Source organism: Periophthalmus magnuspinnatus, chromosome 5 (genome assembly GCF_009829125.3).
Source record: "Periophthalmus magnuspinnatus isolate fPerMag1 chromosome 5, fPerMag1.2.pri, whole genome shotgun sequence".
Taxonomy (NCBI): Eukaryota; Metazoa; Chordata; class Actinopteri; order Gobiiformes; family Gobiidae; genus Periophthalmus; species Periophthalmus magnuspinnatus.
In genome coordinates this window covers 32269420-32291533 of record NC_047130.1, presented here as the reverse complement: position 1 = coordinate 32291533, position 22114 = coordinate 32269420, and the positions used below count along the sequence as shown (strand labels likewise).

At 37.5% G+C, this 22114-nt stretch overlaps 1 protein-coding gene across 2 annotated transcripts in view; it reads left to right on the top strand.

The window, feature by feature from the left end:
- igsf21a (immunoglobin superfamily, member 21a) overlaps positions 1 to 22114 on the top strand; it is a 180831-nt gene that overhangs the window by 110769 nt on the left and 47948 nt on the right. For both annotated transcript variants that reach the window (XM_033967366.2, XM_033967364.2), the window contains exon 4: positions 10133 to 10251. In XM_033967366.2, coding sequence (XP_033823257.1) covers positions 10133 to 10251 — 119 coding nt within the window. The remainder of the gene's footprint in view (positions 1 to 10132; positions 10252 to 22114) is intronic.

Genomic DNA, 22114 nt, shown 5'->3' with positions numbered 1-22114 from the left:
GATGTACAAACATGAACACAACACATTCATACATATGGGACCATGTTACTATTACAAGCAGGTATTCAGATCTGTGCCACAATGTACAGCTTATGATAGCCAAGAGTGTTGCTTTGAATGCACATGCACACATCGATTCTGTTGCATCCACTGATTTTTTTTTTTTTTTTTTCTCCACAATTTTCATAACAATACATTGTAATATAACCTACTGTGTGGAATTATTAATTTGAACATTATTGTAAGAACTCAGTAAATCCTAGTGAATGTACTGCTGGATAAAAAAAATGCTACCTATATATCTTTTCCATTCAGTGGTACTTGTAATTGCTCATAATAAGCAGTAATTCTTCATCCCATACTCCTCCTTTCACATCAGGAGACTTCTTAAGTGATTTTGATACAGTGTTCTTCAGATAGTTGGACGTGTCGGGCTCTGACAGCCATTAGTGCTAATCTTCCCAAAGAAAGGAAGCAGCTGTAACTATCCAGACAAGTGTCAATGCACAGATTAGTCTTTGTGAGAAGAATGATAGATGTGCTATGTTCCAGTCATCTATAGACTTACTAAAGAAACAGCCAGGCAAGTGCATATGAAGACTCAACATTCTTTTTTTGTTTGTCTACAAATCTCTGTTTATGTGGCCTATGAACATAACAATCACTGCAGCCACACAAACAACACCAGCTACTTATCTTAACACTTTGCAGAACATTTTACATATGCCAAACTATGACATATTATGCTAAATCTACTTCTTAGAGCTTTTAAGTAGAATGGTTTGCCCTTTTACTCACCCAAAGTTGCATTTTGAGTGATTCATGTTTGCATAATCTTTATTGTCCTTCATTCAAGGTGTCATTGCTTAGAAAATGCCCGTTTGTGTATATACACTCCATACGCCCACTGCCCTGTGCTTACTTTGATTTTTTGTTCAAAAAAGGTGATTCAAGTAGGGTTCAACAGCTTAGTGTAGCCATTCTGGCACAAATAAAAATAAAATAAATCAGTTGCTGCTTGCTACTATGAGCTGTCTCTATGTGTAGGTGGATAGGTTATAAGTAAATACCATAAAAAAGCACAATGCCTCTTCTTTAACCTTGCCTTTAATGCATCTTAGAATTGTATGAGTGCACGACCTGTCTGCCCCATGAATTGTAACGTGAGGGCACAAAGTTAAAGCATTCAGTTACATGTCAAGAGCAGTGCAGAGCAAACAGGACAATGGCCAGCTCTCCACATACCAATGAAGTGTCCAGCCAGCTAAGGTCAGAGGGGAGCTCGATCAGCGCAGCAAGTTTCCTCATGTCCTTCGTCTAAGACACCATTATGTCATGGTCCATCACCGTCCAAGCAGCTCTGAACAGAAACAACTGAACACGGTACCAGCTAAAGTTTACTATAGGAGCAGACATCGCTGGAGGACATGCTGGAGAAAAGTATATAGGACAGTGTAAAAAGTAAGACAAGACAACTGCTATATGTTGACCAAAAGTCTTAAAGCGGGCATATAATGCAAAATGTAACTTTGTTGAGCTTAAAACCATGTAATAATAGTGTATCTTGATCAAAAACAAGCCTAGATTTGTACTTTGCTTCATTCACACTTTCAGTAATCCTGTGTACTAGATCCTCTCGCTCCGAGTGCTTAGAAATTTCTCAGTTTCAATTTTCCCCAGATAGTTACATAACAGAAAATATACCGGTAGTCTTTTGTGCAGTTTTTAGGTCCATAAAACTTCACTAGACTCACTACAACCGCTTGCCTGGGATCCAGAATACATACTTCAAACCTTTACGAAGATGTGAGTCTAGCCAATTGGAGACACGCATTGTACCTCCATATCAGAAAAAAATAAAGAGTAAACATTGCAAATTTCTAGAAACAGAATCACTGAGTGAGGCACTAAACTCTGTTAATATCGGTAAATCATAGGTGACCAATGAGTTCCTTTGTTTCACCTGTGCCACTGAAAAGAATAACTAAATTAAATAATAATCTGATTGCACGATTACATTTGAAAATACAGAGAGATATCATTCTGGATTTGCCATTCAATACAACAGCATGTCTATACTACTACATGGTTGCTTGTTGTTTGTTTTTTAATGGGTCATGTGCATTGCTCTCAGCAGAGGAAGCTCAAACGCCAATCTGATTGAGATCATGTTTAGAAGCCAATAAAAGCCAAAATAAGGAATTATACACCCACTTTAACAACAATTATTCCAACATAGTGTGGACAGTGGAAGTAGGTATAAGGCCAAAGAAGTCATTCAACTCATGGAATGAAATCTCCACAAAACTAATAATTGGCTTCATCTCACACTGAAAAAGTCAAGTGAGGTAAAGTCATCAATGCAATTGTAATCAACTCTAATGTCAAACAGACTAATAGTTAAAAGAAATAAGATTTCTTAAAATGATATTATATTTAATATTTAACTAGATTATATGAGAAAAGAATATTGCAAAAATATATTCACAGCTGAGACTATAAGACTGACTTTTTACATAGCAGATATAGTTCTCATCTTTTACATTTTGAAATGGCTGTGCACATTTCAAAGCTAAGTCAGCTGAAATGATTACAGTCCTTACCAAGTGGTATGCAGTGCGACACAGCTAGGTGTTACAGTAATTGAAAAATACTGTCACTGCCATCCCAGGTTAAGAATGTCTGTTTCAATTTGATTTAGATTAGTGGCAAATGAAAACCTCTCCATTTCTGGTGTGATTTGGTGTACCATTGTTGGCTGAAGAGAGGAAGAATAGTGAATACACAATGAGCAAATGCTTTTAATACTATTAAGTCATTTTTATGGACAATTTTTGTGAATTGGTAATGTACTACAATATAATCCTATAGCACCAATGTCCACAAACAGCAGCATACCTCTTGTATTTTACATACATTTTCACTGATATTTGATGTTAGTGATGGTTGATGACATGGAATGGTCTACTCTTCTTATCCCTACACCACATATCAGACAAGGGAACAGTAAGAACAGAAATCACATTATTGTGTTTGCTTCCTTGTACTTTTTGTATGATTACTAGATAGACAGCTCAACAACATTTATAGTACACATTAATCGATAATTTAAAAGGCAGATTCACACACACACACAACACGTGCAGTGTAGATTCTTCTATGTATTTCCACATCAAACACAAATAGGTGCTGTGTGGATAAAGAAGCGGGAGATTAGCCTCATCAGCAGTTACTGTAATGTAAGCAGGCGACACAAAGCTTATCATACCTCTTGTGGCGCTCAAAGAAATCCAGCCTTATCCTTGTCATTTTGCTGTCATGCATTTTATTCCACAAATATGGCTGATTATGCTCACGGCTCCTCCGGCTCTTGCGGTTTATAGTGGAAGTAGCTGCGGTAGGAGAGTAGGAGAGATTTTAGGGGATGTGCTTTGAGATGCAGCTGTATTCAGTCTTTGAAATGTCAGGTGCAGTTCTTGCGTAGGCAGGAAGAGCACAGACGGAGGGGAAGCCTACTCATAATGTTATGTCATTCTTGCTTTCATATGAAACTCCTGCATAGAATTGATCTGTGTTGGTGTGAGCTGTATGCACTCCTACAATAACCTATTTTTGCAATCTATTGACCTTGTGTTTTTTTACTTTGATTGTTACATAAGAATTCATCCCATTTATGACTCACAAAAACAAGCTGTTCATGTTTAAAAATAGCTATAATTTTGTGTTTATGTCATTGTAAAAATGGTCCACCTTCTGGGTAGGACAGATCATGGATATGTTCCTGTTATAAAGTCTGTGTTGTGCATATGATTGCTCTGCCCTCTAGTCTTGATCATGCTGCAGTGCAACCAGATAAGTGATAATCCCCATCTGCATCCACTGTGCAGGCAGTGTTTATAGTATTTAATCTGGTATATATATTTTTTTTTTATTATTATGCTAATCTATTCCATTTTATTAAAAGGAATATTTGATTTGAGCATATTTGAATGACAAATTCTTCGTGCAGTTAGCACTGTGTATAAAGAATGATCATTCTCCAGTTTAGATGTATGTAAAGGAACCAGTTTTTTTTAACATGTGTGTTTCATCTACTGAGGCCATCTGATGATGAATGTTATTACTGCAATTTGTTTTCGAGAAAAAGTCCGTCTGAGCCATGGAAGTATAACAAAATCTGGAGGGTGAACGCAAGATGGTGTTATATTGTTTTCAATGGCCTGTGCTCAGTGGAGCATGGGCCCCAAAAAAAATTCTCTTCCACATTACTTCCTCAATACAGGCTAGTCAGAACCATGGAGTGGAGCTAACTTTTAGGTGCTTTGAGGATTTAAATGTTTTAAATGTTCATGTTGTAAAAATAGAAAAGAATCCCTACAAAATCCAACCTTTGTGAATATCAAAAAAATGCATTGTGCTCTATGAGAGGATTCTTTCTGGGCCCATGCTCCTGGGAGCTGCAGTACCTATGGAGCGGCCACTGAGCAATCTCGCACAGGCACAGAGGGGAAATGTGTTATTCAGTTCTTATTATAGCTCCATGGTCTGAAACTGTGCTCAACCAGAAACCAGTTTGTTTTCTTTCTTTCTTTACCAAAAACTCGGTCAAATATGTGTTGTGTTTGATTCATCTGCAGAGTGTGATGGCATTTCTCTGAGTGCCATTCTTCTACAGGGTCCAGACCTACACACCTGCCTTCTTGGAGTTCTGATGAGATTCAGAACAGGTCCCATTGGAGTTCTTTGGCAGATACAGAGCAGATGTTCCACTGCTTAGTGGTTTGAGAAGACAGGTTTTTGTAGTACTGCAACAATCAGCCAGACATCAAAGTGGTTGAATACCGCATAAAAGTCCACATATATGGAAGCAGCCCACCACCTTCAGTCACCATTCATGGGCTCAGGAGAGCAGCGAAGGAAATGGAGCGAGCCTATGACGGCAAGAGAGAGCTATTTCTACATGGACATTGCTGTCATTCACATCAGAAACTGAAGCTACAAAAACAGCTGAGCAGCTTCAAGCTAGCCATTTCCAGCTGGAAATCTCTCCTAAAAAACAGTTGCCAGACTCATTCACATCACTCAAAACTTCTCAGACAAGAACAATGACAGTTGTACTGGCTGGCATTACTGTAATAATGTCTCATCTTCAGAAATGGACAAAGCAGAGCACCTGCTCATTCACATAGTACAACAAGAATGCTACTCAGAAGAACTTTCAGCTAGCAAGAAAGACCAAAGTCTGTCAGTCACGACAGTCTCTCAAACTCCGTCCATTCATTGACAATGAAGAGTAGAAGTATGCACGATGTAGCAGACAATCTCATGAGCCACAGGTAGCGAGTTCAGATATTGGCCAATGTCTTTTGGATGAGATGATATTTTTGCACTTTTCAAGGCCATCAAAAGTGACTTTCAAAGAAACCGAATCTCAAGATAGGAGATGTGTCGTAACGGTGGGTGTAGCGGACCAAAGAGTGCAGACTCGGGGCAGACTTACAGTGTTTATTTTACAGATTGTGAAATCATTAACAAGAGTTCATTAACCCAGCAAGGAACTGGGAGCAGGGTGTGAGCCGCGAGTCCGGGACGAGACAAGAGGGTGAAGACCAGGAGTTGAACAGTACCAGGGCCGGAGCGGGAGACGTGGAGCAAGCCGGAGTCCAGACGAGACAAGGAGGTGAAGACAAGGAGTAATCTGTACCAGAGCCGGAGCAGGAGGTCAGGAGCTGAGCCAGAAGCCAGGAGCTGGGATGAGCGAGGGAGCAGGGACGTAGACATGCGGTCACTCTGGCCACGAACAGGATGAAGCGCCGCAGGAATGCAGGAACGAAGGAACAACGACGATCTTGCACCGAGTGTCTAGTCCTGGCTCCTCTTATACAAAGCAGGTGGTGGTGATTGCGCTGATGGGCTGCAGGTGCGCACAGGAGGAGCCAGGAGCCCAGCCCAGATCCGGCAGATGAGGGAGGAAAAGAGCAGGACAGGAGGAAAACAAGGAGCGGACGGTGCGGATCATGACAAGATGTTATTATCCTGAAGGCCAAGCGCAACGAGTGATGGGTCTCCATGGGTCTTGTTGAGAAGACATACCCCAGTAAGGACGGATCGATCAGAAAGTTTTATTTGAAAATTGTGAGTGAACAGGGTTTGAAGACATTCAGTCAGCTGATTTCAGACCTCATGCTCCTACTATCTTCAAGTAATATGGACATTTAATATTGTGGTGTCTCTTAAAGGCGCAAGGCAGGGAGTGTAATTTATCTACTGAGGTCATCTAGTAGCAAATGTTGTAGTGTTCTTTCATTTAACTCACTGCAATTTGTTTATGGGAAAAAGTCAGTCTGAATGTGTGCTCAGCCAAAAACCATTATGTCAGTGGTGGGCCATCAGTGCCAGCAAGGCCTTCTCTGCTGGCCTAAACATGCTCAGAAAAGTGAATTTATTTTATTTTCATAAATATGTAAACACAAATATTCTCTATTCTCTGTTCTTTTTATGTCATATTATATTCACTTTGTTGAGTGGCTTCCAATGTTGTTTGTATAGAGTTTTTATTCAATTGTATTTCAGCTAGCTCGTGTTGTCAGGCAAATTTCATTTTCCTGGGGCCTTCAGATTAAACAGAACAGGCCTTGTCCACTGTAAGATCTTGATTCTACATACCAGGGCTAGCTAGAAGGTCCTACACAAACTGGACATGTACATGTCCTGTAATTGAATACGCATACGTAGTTAGCAGAATTTCCAGGTTTAGTTTGCAGAATGTCAAACTAAACCTGGAGATCAAACAGCTATTGCTGTATTTTTAACCCATAATGGCCGAAGGAGGAAACAAGACTGATTTGGTTGCAGATATACTTTCTGCGTCATTTTCAAGACGGGCCTTTCATGAAAAGCTGGATATTATGAGAAGAGGTCGCCCAACCCCTGTGCTAGCTAACCTGTCCCAGCAAGGAAAAGGGTTTGTCTGTCATGTCCAGATGAGCAACTATGAACGGTACCTATGGCTCACAGCTTCTGAGAAACACTGCAAATTGTACTGTTGTTGTACAGCTGGGCACTTAAAGCTACGGTGCATTTAAAAACGTTTGTAGACACTTGAGTGGACCTGCAGCTCAGTGGCACGCAGGGAGACGGAGCTCCACAATGAAAACATGAGTTTATAATGTCAATAATAATGTGACGCACTGAAGTGACCTCAGTTAAAACTGCACTAAAGTTCGTTCAATCTCAGCTGCACCACATTTTCAGTAATTTGCTGTTGTATAGACTATTGTCAAAAAATGCAAATGATCCGTTTACTTTATTTTCAGAGAATAGTTTGTGTTGTCTGGTTGGTGTCTTATATGAAATGGCAACGTTGTGCAGTTTACTGGACAGACTTGTTTAAGCTCACATAGCGTCATTTTGGTGACATTTTGTTTGGCATCTTTAAATCGTATTTTTATTTTTTTTATTTTTGACAGTATCTGTGCACTTAGTTTCCTACTCTTAATTGTGAATGCAATGCATGCGAATTGGTTTTGAACACTCCTGACTAGCCTATACTGAGGTGATGTTGCAATGTGTAATACTGGACGTCACTGAAGGCCCAAGGGTGAAATGCACGGCCCACCACTGCATTATGTTATACAGTGCCCAGGGAGGCCAGGACAATGTATGTTTCTTCTTATAATGGACCAGTGGTTCTAAACCTTTTTCAGTCAGGACACCCATAATAATAACTGTTGGCATTCACAAACACCCCCAAACACTACAGGCTATTGCAAAACAGTTAAGTCAGGACATGGAGAAATACATTTTACAGGCAACAAATTTACCACAGCCTTTGATGGGTGTCAAGCCTTAATTGTTTAAAATTAATGCATCGATTTTTTTTGCTCATATCATCTGTCGACTCGCTGGAATAATTTCACTATCCTCAACCTGAAATGCTGTGGGGCTAGCCACTCTGCTAGAACCATTTCATTTAAACTGTTAATTTTTCTCTGTCTTAATTGGGATATCTATTTTTGGCTGCCCTTATAAGCATCTTCACATGTCTGTCACCTCCCTCTGTCTCAGCAGATTCTTGTATTATCTCTTCTCATCCTCGTTTTCTTTTTGCCTTTGCTTTGCTTGGAACTCGTGAATACAGCAGTCAGGATGGTGGATAACACGGCTTAGTTTGTAAAAACAAAGCAATAGACTACATCAGCATTTCCTATTATGGTGGCATCCAAGACAAAGCCAATTACCTCCCCCCACATTCAGCACAGAGAAACTCAGAGTCTTCTCACCATTTCACTGACTATAGGGAGAAAAAGGAGCCATGTTCTACTTCTCCCTCGAGGAAGCACTGGTAGACAGCAGTCTTTATGTCACCAGGTGCATAGCTTTTATATAGGCACATTTGTTATGAAGTGTTGGTTCAGGGTTTTTCTCTCATGTACCTCTCCCAGTCCAGTTTTGACATGGACACAGATAGAATGTGCTGGAGATGCATAATGAGCAGAAGTCGAATGATTAATACTTCAAATTTAGGAAAGGGAGCATCGTGCTGATCTAATATGCTTGGCCAGACTAAGGTTCCTGTATTCATTAAGTGCATGTCATCAAAATGCTTTATTAAAATCAGAAAAGCTTGGTTATCATGAAAATAAATCACAAACTGCGCTTTGGCAAAACATAGAGCAAGGAGTAATAATAATATTTAAAGTTACAGTGAACGCTGCCTTGCAGCAGGAGCCACTGTTGTGTTCAAAGCGTAACTGCTGTACTTGAAACCTCTTTTATGTCAAAAAAATAAATAAATAAAAAAAAAATAACTCGGTATAAGATGTTGCTTGGCTGTAATGTGTTTGGACAAAACTATCACCTGTAACAATAACAACTCCACCAGAAAAGCCAATGTGTCCAGACACGTGTTGACAGATGGCTTAAGCGTTGAATGTAGGCCTGTGAACATGAAGCGACCAGCAGGCACAAGAAATGTCATATAATCACATTTCAATTAGCGTATTTATTACAGAGTTAAGTGTTCTATTCCCTCAGTCAGTCAATCACATTCATACCTTCTTTTTGACCATTTTACTTCACATAAGTATATTTTAAATGTTAACTTTGATCAGGAAAATATAGCACTTTTCATACAGTGTGTTTGTTACATTTATATTCCGCTCTCCTGATCTGATTAAACTGGGGTCTGCATTTTCCAACAAGATCCTTCTCACAGAGGTGGCAAGGACAAGAGTTGCTGTTTTTGTGGAATAAATCACAGAGGCTAAATGTGACTGGTGGCGTCTCCGTCTGATTATCACTGTTGACACACTGGCCGAGTGCTGAATACAGATTGTGCTTTCAGCAAATGGTCACCTGCCTTTTTCTGACGCACCCAAATGTCGCCTATTGTCTCTGTGCCAGGAAGTCATTCTGAGGACAACAGTTATAGCACCAAAAAAATCAATGTTTTCTCTTCTGCTGTGGATGCGAACATTTTCAAGGACAACAGAGTTTTGTGTGACACAAACCAACTTCTGAGAAAAGCATATTCACAAGCAAGGGACACAACCTCAGAGTACAGTGTGAAAATGAATGCATGAAGTGGATGATCACAGAAGATGAAGTCATATGCAAAAGTACTGTATGTGCCTCATATCTGAAAGATAGAAGGAATGAAAGAAAAGAAGGGAGGAAGATACACAGGAGTGGGTGGTATAAGGGTAGGGACAAGTAAAAAAAACAACAACAAAAAAAACAAACAAACCCAAAAAACGTTTCACTGCTCATCCAAGCCGCGTCTTCATTTCTGGTCAGATTAATGGGGAACACTGCTTGTAACTTTAAACAATAGATATTTTTAGTTTCAGTGTAGTTAGCCTCTCATTTCAGACAGATATAAGGCAGTGTCCAGCAGTAATCTGACCAGAACCGAAGAAGCAGCTTGGATGAGCAGGAAACATCTTCACTCTTACATGTTTTTGTCCAATTGACAGATTTTATATTGTTTTCTTTTACTTTCTTTTACTTTTCTCTTACAAATGTTTGTTAAAATTCTTATACTTCTAATCAAAGACTACTTTCCCTTTTATCAAATAAAGATGAACAAAGATTACTGGCCTGGCTAACATTCATATCTTGTTCCTTGCAGACTGCCTGAGGTTCGGATCTCGGATAACGGACCTTATGAATGCCATGTGGGCATTTATGACCGGGCGACGAGGGAAAAAGTGGTCTTGGCATCGGGCAATGTTTTCCTCACTGTAATGTGTGAGTACCACCACATATCACTGCTGATGAGACACTTTTACAGTAGCAGGGCTGTATCGCGTTAGCCTATATACTTTACACAAACTTACCTAGTGTTAGAGTTCAAAGGCGGACAGAGACATTGGCTGAGGGCCTTGGGCTGGACACCTAACTCTCCTGATCACTCTCCCAAGTGCAAGTCCTCCAGTTTGATGTGATGCTGCAGGGAAGATTCTCAGCTCCTGATAGTGCACAGTTATTTTTAGCTCACAACAAGAGCCAAGTGTGCGCTGCATTGCACAAACATATGTTGCTTCTTACTCAACCTAATAAGGAGTGATGAGGCAGTCATAGCGTCCCTTGAATATGTCACAATAATACAGTAATAAAAATATGCCCTGCAATGATGGTGAACAGTCTAGTTTTGATGTTTTGGAGGATTCACAACATCATTTCATGACCATCCTTGTATCTAGGCAATATTCTGTCATGCTATCCTTCCCATTTTTTCCATATTTAGTGCTAGGAATGAGGGATATTAACACAAATGTATATCTTGATTTTTATTTATTTATTGCATCTAAATAACAATATTCAGATGATATTGTTTATTTAACAGTGCATCAGAAATGTGCCAAAATGTGTCTATAAATGTCTTTGTTGAATGGACCATAAAATGAGAGGCTGTCATTTCAAATAGTTTTAATTATAGACAATATACTCGATATTCTAATTTTCAATTTACTTATGAATTTATTAATTATTCTAATTAACAATTCAACAACAATTGCGCTATTATCCATTTTTTTCATATATCTCCAACCTCGGTGCTTGTGCATAGGTCTAATCCCAAAAGGCAATATATTGTCATCCTTATAATACTAATATCATTTTTCTATAAAAAGAACTGAACAGATGTCTTGGGCCAAAAGGCTGGAATAAAAGGCTGAGACCTGCAAAGTTGAAGTGCTGCAATATGTAAACAACATAAATGATATGTATTTTCAAGTGATATTACTTTGATTTTATATTCCTCAACACTATCTATTTTTAAAGCTATCATCTCTCCCTCTCTTCAGTGCTAGTGCTAAATGCACAGACAGGCTTTCCATTATTTGTGTGAGCTGTTGCCATTGCATTGATGTCTCCCTCATGACAGGCGCTTCACTTGTGTCTGATGTATCAGTTCCAGCAGCTAAGGCGTGCTGTTACCCTTGTGGTCAAATGGCTAATTAGCAAAAGCGAAAATGTTCCGAGGGACAACAGAGAGACAAGGCCTGCATAACAATATTGGACTATTACTGCTCAATGCACAATGCATGGTTATAAAAACTGTGTTTAGTTTTTTTTATGTATACAGTTCTATATATCTAAAACAATGGGTCACCTTTAGTTTTAAGCTTTTCCACTTCTGTCACCTGCAAGGCGTTATTCCACATAATTGCTGCACATGGGGTATTTACATTTTTCTGGTAATTTTCTAAAAGCACATGTGTTGTTCGTTCCGAGAGGCTCATTTTAAACTTAGTAGGTCAATAGGTTTATCTTATTGTGCAAGTTAGTGATTTGCATTTCCAGGAGCTGAACAGGTGGTGTGTGCTTCATTAAGTGTCCATTGAGAATACTTTGTCCCAATCTTTCTTGTTTTACTTTTCACAACAACTTAGTTTCAGGTAAAAAATAAATAAATAAATAAAAATAAATAAATAATAATAATAATAATAATAATAATAATAATAATAATAATAATAATAATAATAATAATAATAATAATAATAATAATACAATAAAAACCCTCAACAAAGAAGTTCTCTTCCATTGGTGCATGACTCTCTTGGTGTTTTTCACAATATACAATGTGATGATACTATCAGTTGGGAGCAAGAGCTAACAAATGTTGAACCTGATCATCCCCTCCTCGAAAACTTTCAACAAAAATCAGAATTTTAAAAATATTAATTTCAGATCCCTAACCCATGTATTATTTCTTAATGGTCTATAGAATGTTGTGAAATGCAGCAACATCAGTTTATTTGGAAATTTAGAGAACCTCTGTAATGTAGCGAAACCTAGCGAGTTTTGAGTAAATGGTGTGGTTATAAGATGTCCCTAAAATCACCACTCCACTAGAGAATAAGAACGGCCGCAGGCATTGTGGCTAATTGTCGTCTAAACTGAAACAGAAATATTCATAACCTATTAGTGTGTCGAGTTCAGTCGGAAGCAAAGCAAAGAAGAAGAGAGGAAAGAAAGACTGAAATGAGAAAAGAAAAAAAAAGTTAATTAATAGGAAGCGGTACACGCAGAGTATTTAAATTTTTTAAAGGGCTTCATAAATAGGAATTATCATTTTAATGAATCCCCTGCCAAGAAATTCAATCATCCATTTGAGAGAGGCTAAACCTTGAACTTGCGCTACCTCTAAAACTGTCCTTCACTGTCTGCAAACTTTGAAAGTCTGCCCCTCCCTCCAGCCTAAGCATATGTTGACTTACAAGCCTCCGGGCATTTTGAGGATTAAAATAATGACCTCTTCTGCAATATCAAACATAATAGGAAAAAATCATTGGAGTGCATGTAGGCAGGATTGTAGCTTAAAATGTAATTCATTAAAAGTGGTTTATTTGTGAACATACATGGGATATCCTTGACAACTGCACTGTGCTTTTATCTTGATAATGTAGAACATGAGCAAAAATATACCTCTAAAACTGGGCCATTTCACCATGCTCAGTGCAAGCAATTTTTCCCCTATGAGCCCACGCACTATTGTCTTCCCCTATGATACCGTTACATATGCTGCAATAGTAACTTGATTGTTATGAAAATCAACATCGGAAAATTTAGACGGAAGAGGTTTACGATGGGTGAAGTCTTTTTAGTGCATTGAGTGTCCTGTCAAATCAGCTTTAGTCTGAAGAAAATTGATTGAACAAGATCCCCGGTGGTGGGTAGGCAAAATGACAGTCTCCAGTTTGGCCGTTTGACCTGCTGCCACTCTCTTTCAATATCACAGTGCTGCTGCTCAGCTGAATTACAATAGAACATGCTATGAAAAACAGCCAACCAAGGGCTCGAGTTTTTAATCAGTTCTTGTACTTAAGATTTGCATTTTTGTCCCTTACTTTGAATGACAAATAGATTTAGAGAGATTCCAAGTAATGTAAAGTATATATATATATATATATATATATATATATATATATATATATATATATATATATATATATATATATATATATATATATATAAAAAACAGTCGGAAAGGGTTTGAAAGTTGTCAGCCTGTCAATTATGGTTGTCAAAACAGCTGTTAGAAATCCTTAGTGTCTTAACATTTAGTCATTTTATTTATTAGTTTATTAGTTGACATGCTTATAAAAATACAGATAAGCTCTAGTAGGTTGTGTTGCCGACATTGTTTTGCTATAAAAGAGCATAACATTTCTTTTTAGTATCTGTTACTTACATTTGTATTGCGTATTAATACTACAGTACAATACAATACAGTCAGCACCAATCATAAAAATACATGCATTTGACATCTGTATTGGTGCATAGCTAAGGCCATATTTTTAGGCTTTTGGTTGGGGAGCAAAATCAATAGCTCCTTTTCCACTAGCTGAGATGGGGTCATTATTTGTTATTATCCAAAGTCATTCCTATGCCTCATCCCTAAAATGATACAAGGGGAGGTTATTTGTCTCCAGAGAGCACTGTCTGACCTTGCGAGGAGTCACCAGCACATACTGTCCTGGACACATAAGGTTGTTGTGCTGCTTTGTGTATCAGATGACCGCTGGTTCACTCCCCCTCCTCATATAAAGAACCTCTTAATAGCCATGTGTTTAAGCATCCTGTCACGTAATCTGTGAAATACTCGGCACTAACCTTTGGTAGGATACCTGTCTCCATCTCAAGGCCTAACACTATTTATAACCCGGAGAATTACAAGCGAGGTGCATCAAGGAGTAGTGGGACTAATTACCTCCTCAACCTATAAAAGTAGGATTCGCTTCGATAATGGATGCCCAACTTTAATCAAGTGCTGTGGATATTTATGTCTGGGCTTATAAACAGGGGGGATAAAAGGCATCAGAAGCCCAGCCTAAAATAACATTGCAGTGTAGAGCAAACAGTTGTTTTTTGTCATTTTTACTTGGTTTGGTGGAATAGTACCTGTGGTCAATATTTATCATAGTTTTAAATCAGTTAAGTGTCAGTTTGTGGCCAAAAAAAAAAAAAAAGTTACAGGAACAACTTATACACAACAAACACATTTTTTGAACATACATTTAGCAAAATAAAGGTATGGTCATGTAGTTTTATTAGTTTAATCATAATTATAGTGTAAATCAAACAAGCTTAGGGCCTAGTTAACATTATGGTTTCTATGGAACAGTTAAGCAATTACCATTATGTATGCACTGTCTGCTGCTCATGACCAACCAGGGAGTACAATCATGAAAAACAAGATGTATTTCTGAGTGTGGGATGTATGTCGTTTCTCTCACTTCCTCTTCAATACTCATATTTGTAACTGGATAAAAAGTGCTTTGTGTCTTCCCGGATATTGTACTACACAATATTAAAACTAGGACTGGCTTTACCACTGCTTGATAGTACTATATTACTATGCCAGTACCTAAATAAAAAGGAGAGCAGAGAGCACATGATATTTGGTGCATAAAAGACCAAATCAATATGTAAATCACTGACAGATAGTGGCAGATTACTTTGACTTGAACAAGGGAGGAAAATTACAATGCATTTTATCATTGCCATTATAGGCAGTGGCACGTTCCAGACACTGTATTCAGAGAGGATTGTTTGGGTGGTAGAGTTTGATGGATGATGCACTGGAGTGGGCTGCTTCCTCTGTGTCCTGTCCCTATTTGAGATGTGAAGAGCATGTCTTAGCCAGAATGCACACACAAGGAGAAGTACTCGAAAAAATAGTGGTCAAATTTTGGAGCTTTCATCCAGTATGCCATTTCTGTCTGACTACCCTGACTATTGCGCTGCTGTGTGGTTGGAGTGTTTGCCTTGCGACCTTTTCCTCGCGCCTGGAGTGACCATCAGGGATTGTGGCAAAGTGCCTAGCGTGATTCTCCGATCTACGCTCATTTGCACTCTCCATCTCCACGAGCATCGGCCTTAATGTGTGATACTGTGGAGATGTCATGGGCAGCAGAGGGTTACTGTGGCTGATGAAAAAGTCATTCAACAAGTCTAAAATCAGTTCTACAATTGCACTTATAGTTGGACTAAACACTAAATCAACTTTATTTATTTATTTTTACTAAACTGTGTGCATGGTGTTTAATAGTCTACTGTTTTCTTGTCAATTTTAATGCATACTAGTTAAATTTGAAAAAAAAAAAAAAAAAACAGACAAAAAAGTGTGTGCTATCTCAAGTGGCCACTGCAATTTCAAGTACTATGTGACGTCACACTGTATTAGCCTAATTAAAGCCAATTTTTTTAATTATTACAAACAGCTGGCTGCAGGGGTGGTTCTTTGTTCTTTATATCTCTAGACCTCCACCCTTCTCACTCTCCCCTTTACTCCTCCAGACTCCACCCCTCCTCTCCCCTCACCCATATCGTTGGACATTTTTGTGTTCATTCATTGTGTTTCATGTCTGACGTGAGTGAGTGACAGTAGACATTGGTTTCCAGAGGTAGTAATTAGTAGTTTAACTCATGTCTACCTCTTTGTACTTTATACAACAGCCCGTAAAACCTATTTTTCATGCTTTCCTTTGCTCCTAGGTGTAAAGCACTTTTACACAGGTAGAAAAGTGTTATAATAATATACCAGGTTTTACGATCATAGACAGGATATTATTTAACTGAAAACATGTCCTTGCAACGAACCCAATTGTTTCTTTTGCCTTATAATTTTGTCAAGATGATTACCCATGAATAAACCATGTGACCCTGATCTCTACATTTCAGATTTTCTGATAGAAATCGAAACTAATGGAAAATCTTTGGCTTCAATCTCTTAGAAAAGATGTGTAATGAATTCAAAATGAATTATAAATGTTTCTCTGAGCTAAAGCTGGAGGTGATAATTGAGGCAAAAATAAACAACCCATGGGGCTCCTCAAGGATTCCTCTCCTAACATTGAACCAGGGGCATCTGAATCATTTACAAATACAGTACAAAGGAGCTCTGTCTGCTGCAGTGGGTGGAGTAAAAAACACTACATTATATACAAGGACTGTTGCAGGTATTTCTCTCATAGTTTGTAGTAGTTTGGTAATTTAATGCCACTGTCAAGGGCTTTGCAAAATGCAGATTTTATTATTTTTGTTTATATAATTTATGTACTATCAATCTTGTAAATACAGGTCACCGCTCAAAGCCATAATGGTAATGTAACTATGAATCTTTCATTATAAAATATATCTATCTTGCAGGATTTTGGCTGATGTCGGAAAACAATGTTTTGGCATATAATACTGTTTATCAGGCTTGGAATCACAATATGCAGTGTATTCCCTATGCACTGATCAGTTTGAATTTGTATGCAAGGCCCAATATCAGTAAATATTATCATAGAAGGAGCCAGCATGAGTCTCTACAGACTGCCTTCAAATCCTCGGCTGGACTCCATTGAGCCTTATAGAGCCAAACACACTACAGACAACCATAGTGCTCATTATTGTGAGTTTGAATTCCAACATTGTTTCCCTTGTTGTTATGGACTCAAAAGATTCCAAAAAATATTTAATCTCTCACAAGTGTTTCTCTAACAGAAATTTCCCAAAAATCCACACTGGAGGTAAAACTTATACAAAAAAGAAGAAGAGCACAAAAAATCTGTTTTTAATCTTGTCCAGTCTCATTTATCATAATTCTTCTGTGACCTGTGTCACAGTGTCATTAGAGGCATGGCAGACCAATGTATTGGCTGGAGACAAACAGTGATAGCCCTTGTTCATATTTCAGGTGACACTTACCTGTTATTATCACACTGAATTGCAGATGCTTAAAAATACTGACATGCTGCACCTTCTCATCTTCGTTATGTTATATAAGCTATGTCATACTCCTTTTCCTCATCTTCATGCAGATCTGCAGAAGATGTGAATGCTTATTCCTCAAGGTTAAACCATATTCTTCTAACAAATATAAAGACGTGTAGAGTGAAGTTAAGCTTTTATTAACTACATGTGTTTAGCATCAGATTGTACTAACAAGCAGTAATCTGCAATAGAAGTATTGGAAATATAATACTGTCTCTGTACATTTCTCTTTCCCTACAACTTTCCTGTCTGACTTAGTCAGAGGAGCCTGTAGCCACATTAAAATTGAGCCTTGTTGTCAGACGTCCAGAGCAGAAGCTGCTGTTAGCATGTAGCTAGTGCTGACGTGTGTATACAGGGATACAGACTGTTCCTCTGCTTGACATCAATGAATGTTGTGTTAACTTCTCAAAAACACTTTGCCCCTGAATGCCACGCATGAATCATTTAGGGATGCTCATCGTGGTTTAGTGTTATAGTGAAAAAGCTTCTCTGTTCTCATAGCACTGTTGCACTATTGTATATCTTTGTGAGAGGGAAATGCAACTCTGGAAAGAATGAATATATATATATATATATATATATATATATATATATATATATATATATATATATATATATATATATATATATATATAAAAATCTGGAAAGTGAACAGTTTTCTACCATCCTAAAGGCACTATTCCTAATCTCTGATAGCTGTTAGTGAGCTGTGCACTTAAAATAAGTGTACAGAATAATTAAACTTTGCTCGCTGTATAAGCTGTATATTGCTGAAATAAAAGTGACTCACTTTTTGTTATAGTCAGAACTGTCACATACAAAGCAAAAAGAAACTTTAAATCAGCTTTTTTTTTTTTTTTTTTTTTTCAAATGCACCACAGAAGTATCCATCTTCAAATAGTTAGAGGAGTCTTTAAAGCATCACTTTAGAATAACCTTGTGATGCCTTTCACCAAGCATTCTTTGTTGTTGGTTCCTCTGCAGCGTTTCCTCCTCCCCTAAAGTGTCTGTGCACATGTACACAAGTGGGCCGTCTCACTAAGGAGGATGTCTTCATTGCTCACCACACTCCTCCACCCAGTGAGGGGCCGTCCTTTTAAGCATGGATGAGTGAGGAGGCAACAGAGAAAACAGCCCATCTCCCCCGAGACAAGCAGCTGTATCAAAGCATGAAACAGGACTAGTTGCTCGGCTTTTCCTGCAAAATCACCTTGCACTGGTAATGCACTGGTCTGGAGAAGTAAACATGATTTTCTAAAAGAATATTTTAACTATTCATGGGGTAAATGGTAAAGGTAACCTTAGAATAAACAATGTTTTATTCATTTAGACAATTTTATTACAATGGTGAAACCTGTGGGGGTACACCGATACTCCACCCCTTAAGAAAAGGAGATGCTTCAGGTAGGAAATATGTCATATACCTGCAAAAATATTTATATAAGTAGATTTTGATTTAATATAATGTCTTTTCTTTGTATACATTCTTAACTCTATTTCCCAGAAGAAGAAGATAGTGGTTTTACACAACACAATCAAAATAATAAAGGAATGACTTCATTTAGAAAGAGTAATAGTTAGATATTTTAATACATTTCTCTAGAGACGGAACATCTTCTATTGGAAAGGTCATCTCTGAAGTAGAGGACATAAACGGAGCTCTTATGACTCCCTTGTCTGCAATAGAGTGCAGCCGTCCAATGAATGCGGATCATTTGACTAGTTTTAAGTGCACCCACAACACGGTACAATACATAATCAGACAAACAGAAATACTATGTACATTCCACACTCTCCTTGTGCAATCCAAGTGTTCTCCAACATAATGAAAACTTCAAACCCACAACCTTCTCGTTGAAAGGCAGCAAGTCCAAATCATCTCCCTGCATGGTCCCCTGCAAAGCCACAAAGACGTGTACTGCCTTATACTGCCAAATGTAGCCAAAGAGCAAGTACTGGTAATCCCACACAAAGACATTATTACTGCTTAGTATGCAGCCACTCAATCTCATTCATACTTCATGCAAAAACATTATTCTTATAGATAAAATAAGCTAAGAGAACGTTTATTTGTCCAACTATCGTGAAATTGCAGAACAGCATGTTGAAAAAAAATATACTAGATAACTAAAAAACTAACAAGAGTATTAGATTATACATTGAATACTTTGAAAATATAATAAAATACAAGTGAAAAACAAGTAAAAATATAAGGCTACACAGCTCATATGTAAAATAACTGGCTGTAGCTATGACTAAAAGCTGCTGAAGTCATTTGGATGTTTCAAGGTAACATTTTAACAGTTTTTGTAGCACACCAGAAGAGAAAAATACTGTAATGTTGCTTACCTTAAACCTAATTTATAATTGTAACCAGCTCAAAAAAGCTTTCTTCAGCCATTTCAAATCTTGACAATAGCTGAAAATTGACAGATGGAGATAATAGCGACAATTCTGCACACAAAGACTGCTGTTTTAAGACTTTTAAGATAAATGAAACTCAAAAAATAGTTTGAAATGATTCTGTCTGGCATTGTTCAAGACTGAGCGCTAGATTTCTTTCTTGTTTCATTCTTGTCTTGTCAAGCTCACACACATAAGACTTTAACATTACATTTCTGCAGACAGCATCCTACATCTTCCAAACGGCACCTTTTCACTTTGTCTTTGCCATGTCACACTTAAAGGGAAAAAAGTGGCAGGCATTTCTGAAGTGGCAGTGGGTACCTTTCAGTGCAGGTCTCAGGCTTGTGGAGGTTTGACACTCATCTTTTCTGCTGCACAAAAGACAGCAAGACAGCCGATAAATTTGTGTTGAGCAAAAAATACAGCTTTAGGAAGAGCTTGAAAGAAGCCTGTGGCCACGGATCCAATGGATTTCCTCTCGGTGTGGACATTTCTCTTAAAGTTGGAAAAAGGAGAAAGCTAAAAAGGTAAAAAAAAGGAAATGGGAAATTCGTATAAAGTCAGAAGCCTTCTGTATCTCAGTCAGACACAAATAGATGGTGAGAATTTGAAAGTATTTCTGTCTGCATGTTTCATAAATGATAAAAATATTACAGTAACAATCACATGAATTCATATAACTTGAATTCCAAGGACAGCAATAAAAATAAAAAATAAAAATGAAAAAAAAAACATTATTAACAAAATGAATTAATGTATTAAAATGTAAAATATTAAAATAAAAAGTTACAGATGAACCATAAAAACCCAAAATATTAACGAACTGATACAAAAGAAAAATAGTTTTGGCTCATATCTCTTCATATTGAGGTTGAGTAAAGAATAAAGAGAAGGCCATCCAATTACACATTAACATTCTGTTTTCTACAGAAATAATGTTCTCTTCTGCTGTAGGACTCATGAACACCATGATGCCAAAGCAAGTTCTTAGTTGATGAATTTAGTTAACTAACAATGGCCATAAAATAATAAGGTCACCTAAAACAACTAGAAGTCGATGTTTCACTTCCTGGTTGGTAGACAGATTAATCATTTCAGAGAATAGTGATAAAAGCTAAGCAGGCCAATACAATAGTTATGAATAACTACCGTATGTACATCATTATGTGCTATGTAATTATTAATATTCACAAATCATCAGCAGGCTCAGATATGCATGTGCATTTTTTCCCTGTTTTGTTTATTTTATGAGGTATTTATCAACATTACAAGTCTAATGGCCCCATTCCAATTGTAATACTCTCTATTGAGCTCTTATAATTACTATATGTGTGCACCAACTGCCAGAGCACATTCCTAGTTTTGTGGATTTTTGTTCAATGATAAAGACCAAAAGGTTTTCAGAGCCAGATTCTCTGTTGGTCTGTTGGTCACATGGACATCTTTTTTTCAAACACACCAACCCCACACTGCGATAGTGGAATGTGAATTTGCTGAAAGGTGAAGCTCCGCAGTAATGTAATGGGAGGGTAATGGGGAGTAGGTGCGTATATATGTGTGGTTTGTTGAGTGCCAAAGCCAATATGTTGTTCCTGAACACAGGAATGCTGCTCTATAAGTGATTCCTTGTTCCCAATAATGAAGACTCTTTCAGCCGACTCGGTGCTGTGACTTTGCCCCAGAGCCTATTCTCACTTGTTCTGTTCTATTGTGACTGAGTGACTGTTCAACACAAACTGGCTCACAACCCGACCCACAATTATAGAAGGCCTATACTTGTCAGGGCGCGTGGGGGATGCCTTCAGAGAGCACACTTATGGACCGGAAATGTACACTATAAATGAACTGAAGTTCAGCTTTAAGGAAGAGATTTTATTGTAACATAAAAGCAAACGTGATAATTGCTTACAATGAATAACAGTGAATATATAATTATAATGTTCAAACTGAAATTTTATATTTTTCAGTGCACCCAGAAAGACTAGCTGATCGTGCTGCCATCAGCTAATGGGATCTATATAAATAAACAAATAATGATCTGTTGAGTGGTAGCAGTATAATGGCATAATAATAAGCTATTCATTTCTAAGACATATTTTACATATAGGGTTAAAGACACAACGTATAAAATACCAAATGCAAACAAATATATTATATATATATATATATATATATATATATATATATATATATATATATATATATATATATATATATATATATATATATATATATATATATATATATATATATATATATATATATATATATATATATATATATATATATATATAGTATATGGTATAGGTGGATCCTAGAAAACATATTTTGGTGGATTAATGTAAAGTTTTAATGTTAGAATTATAGTGAGAAGTAACAACTATTCATGAGTATTGACATGACCAAATAACAATGAAGTCCTTAATTTCCATGAGTA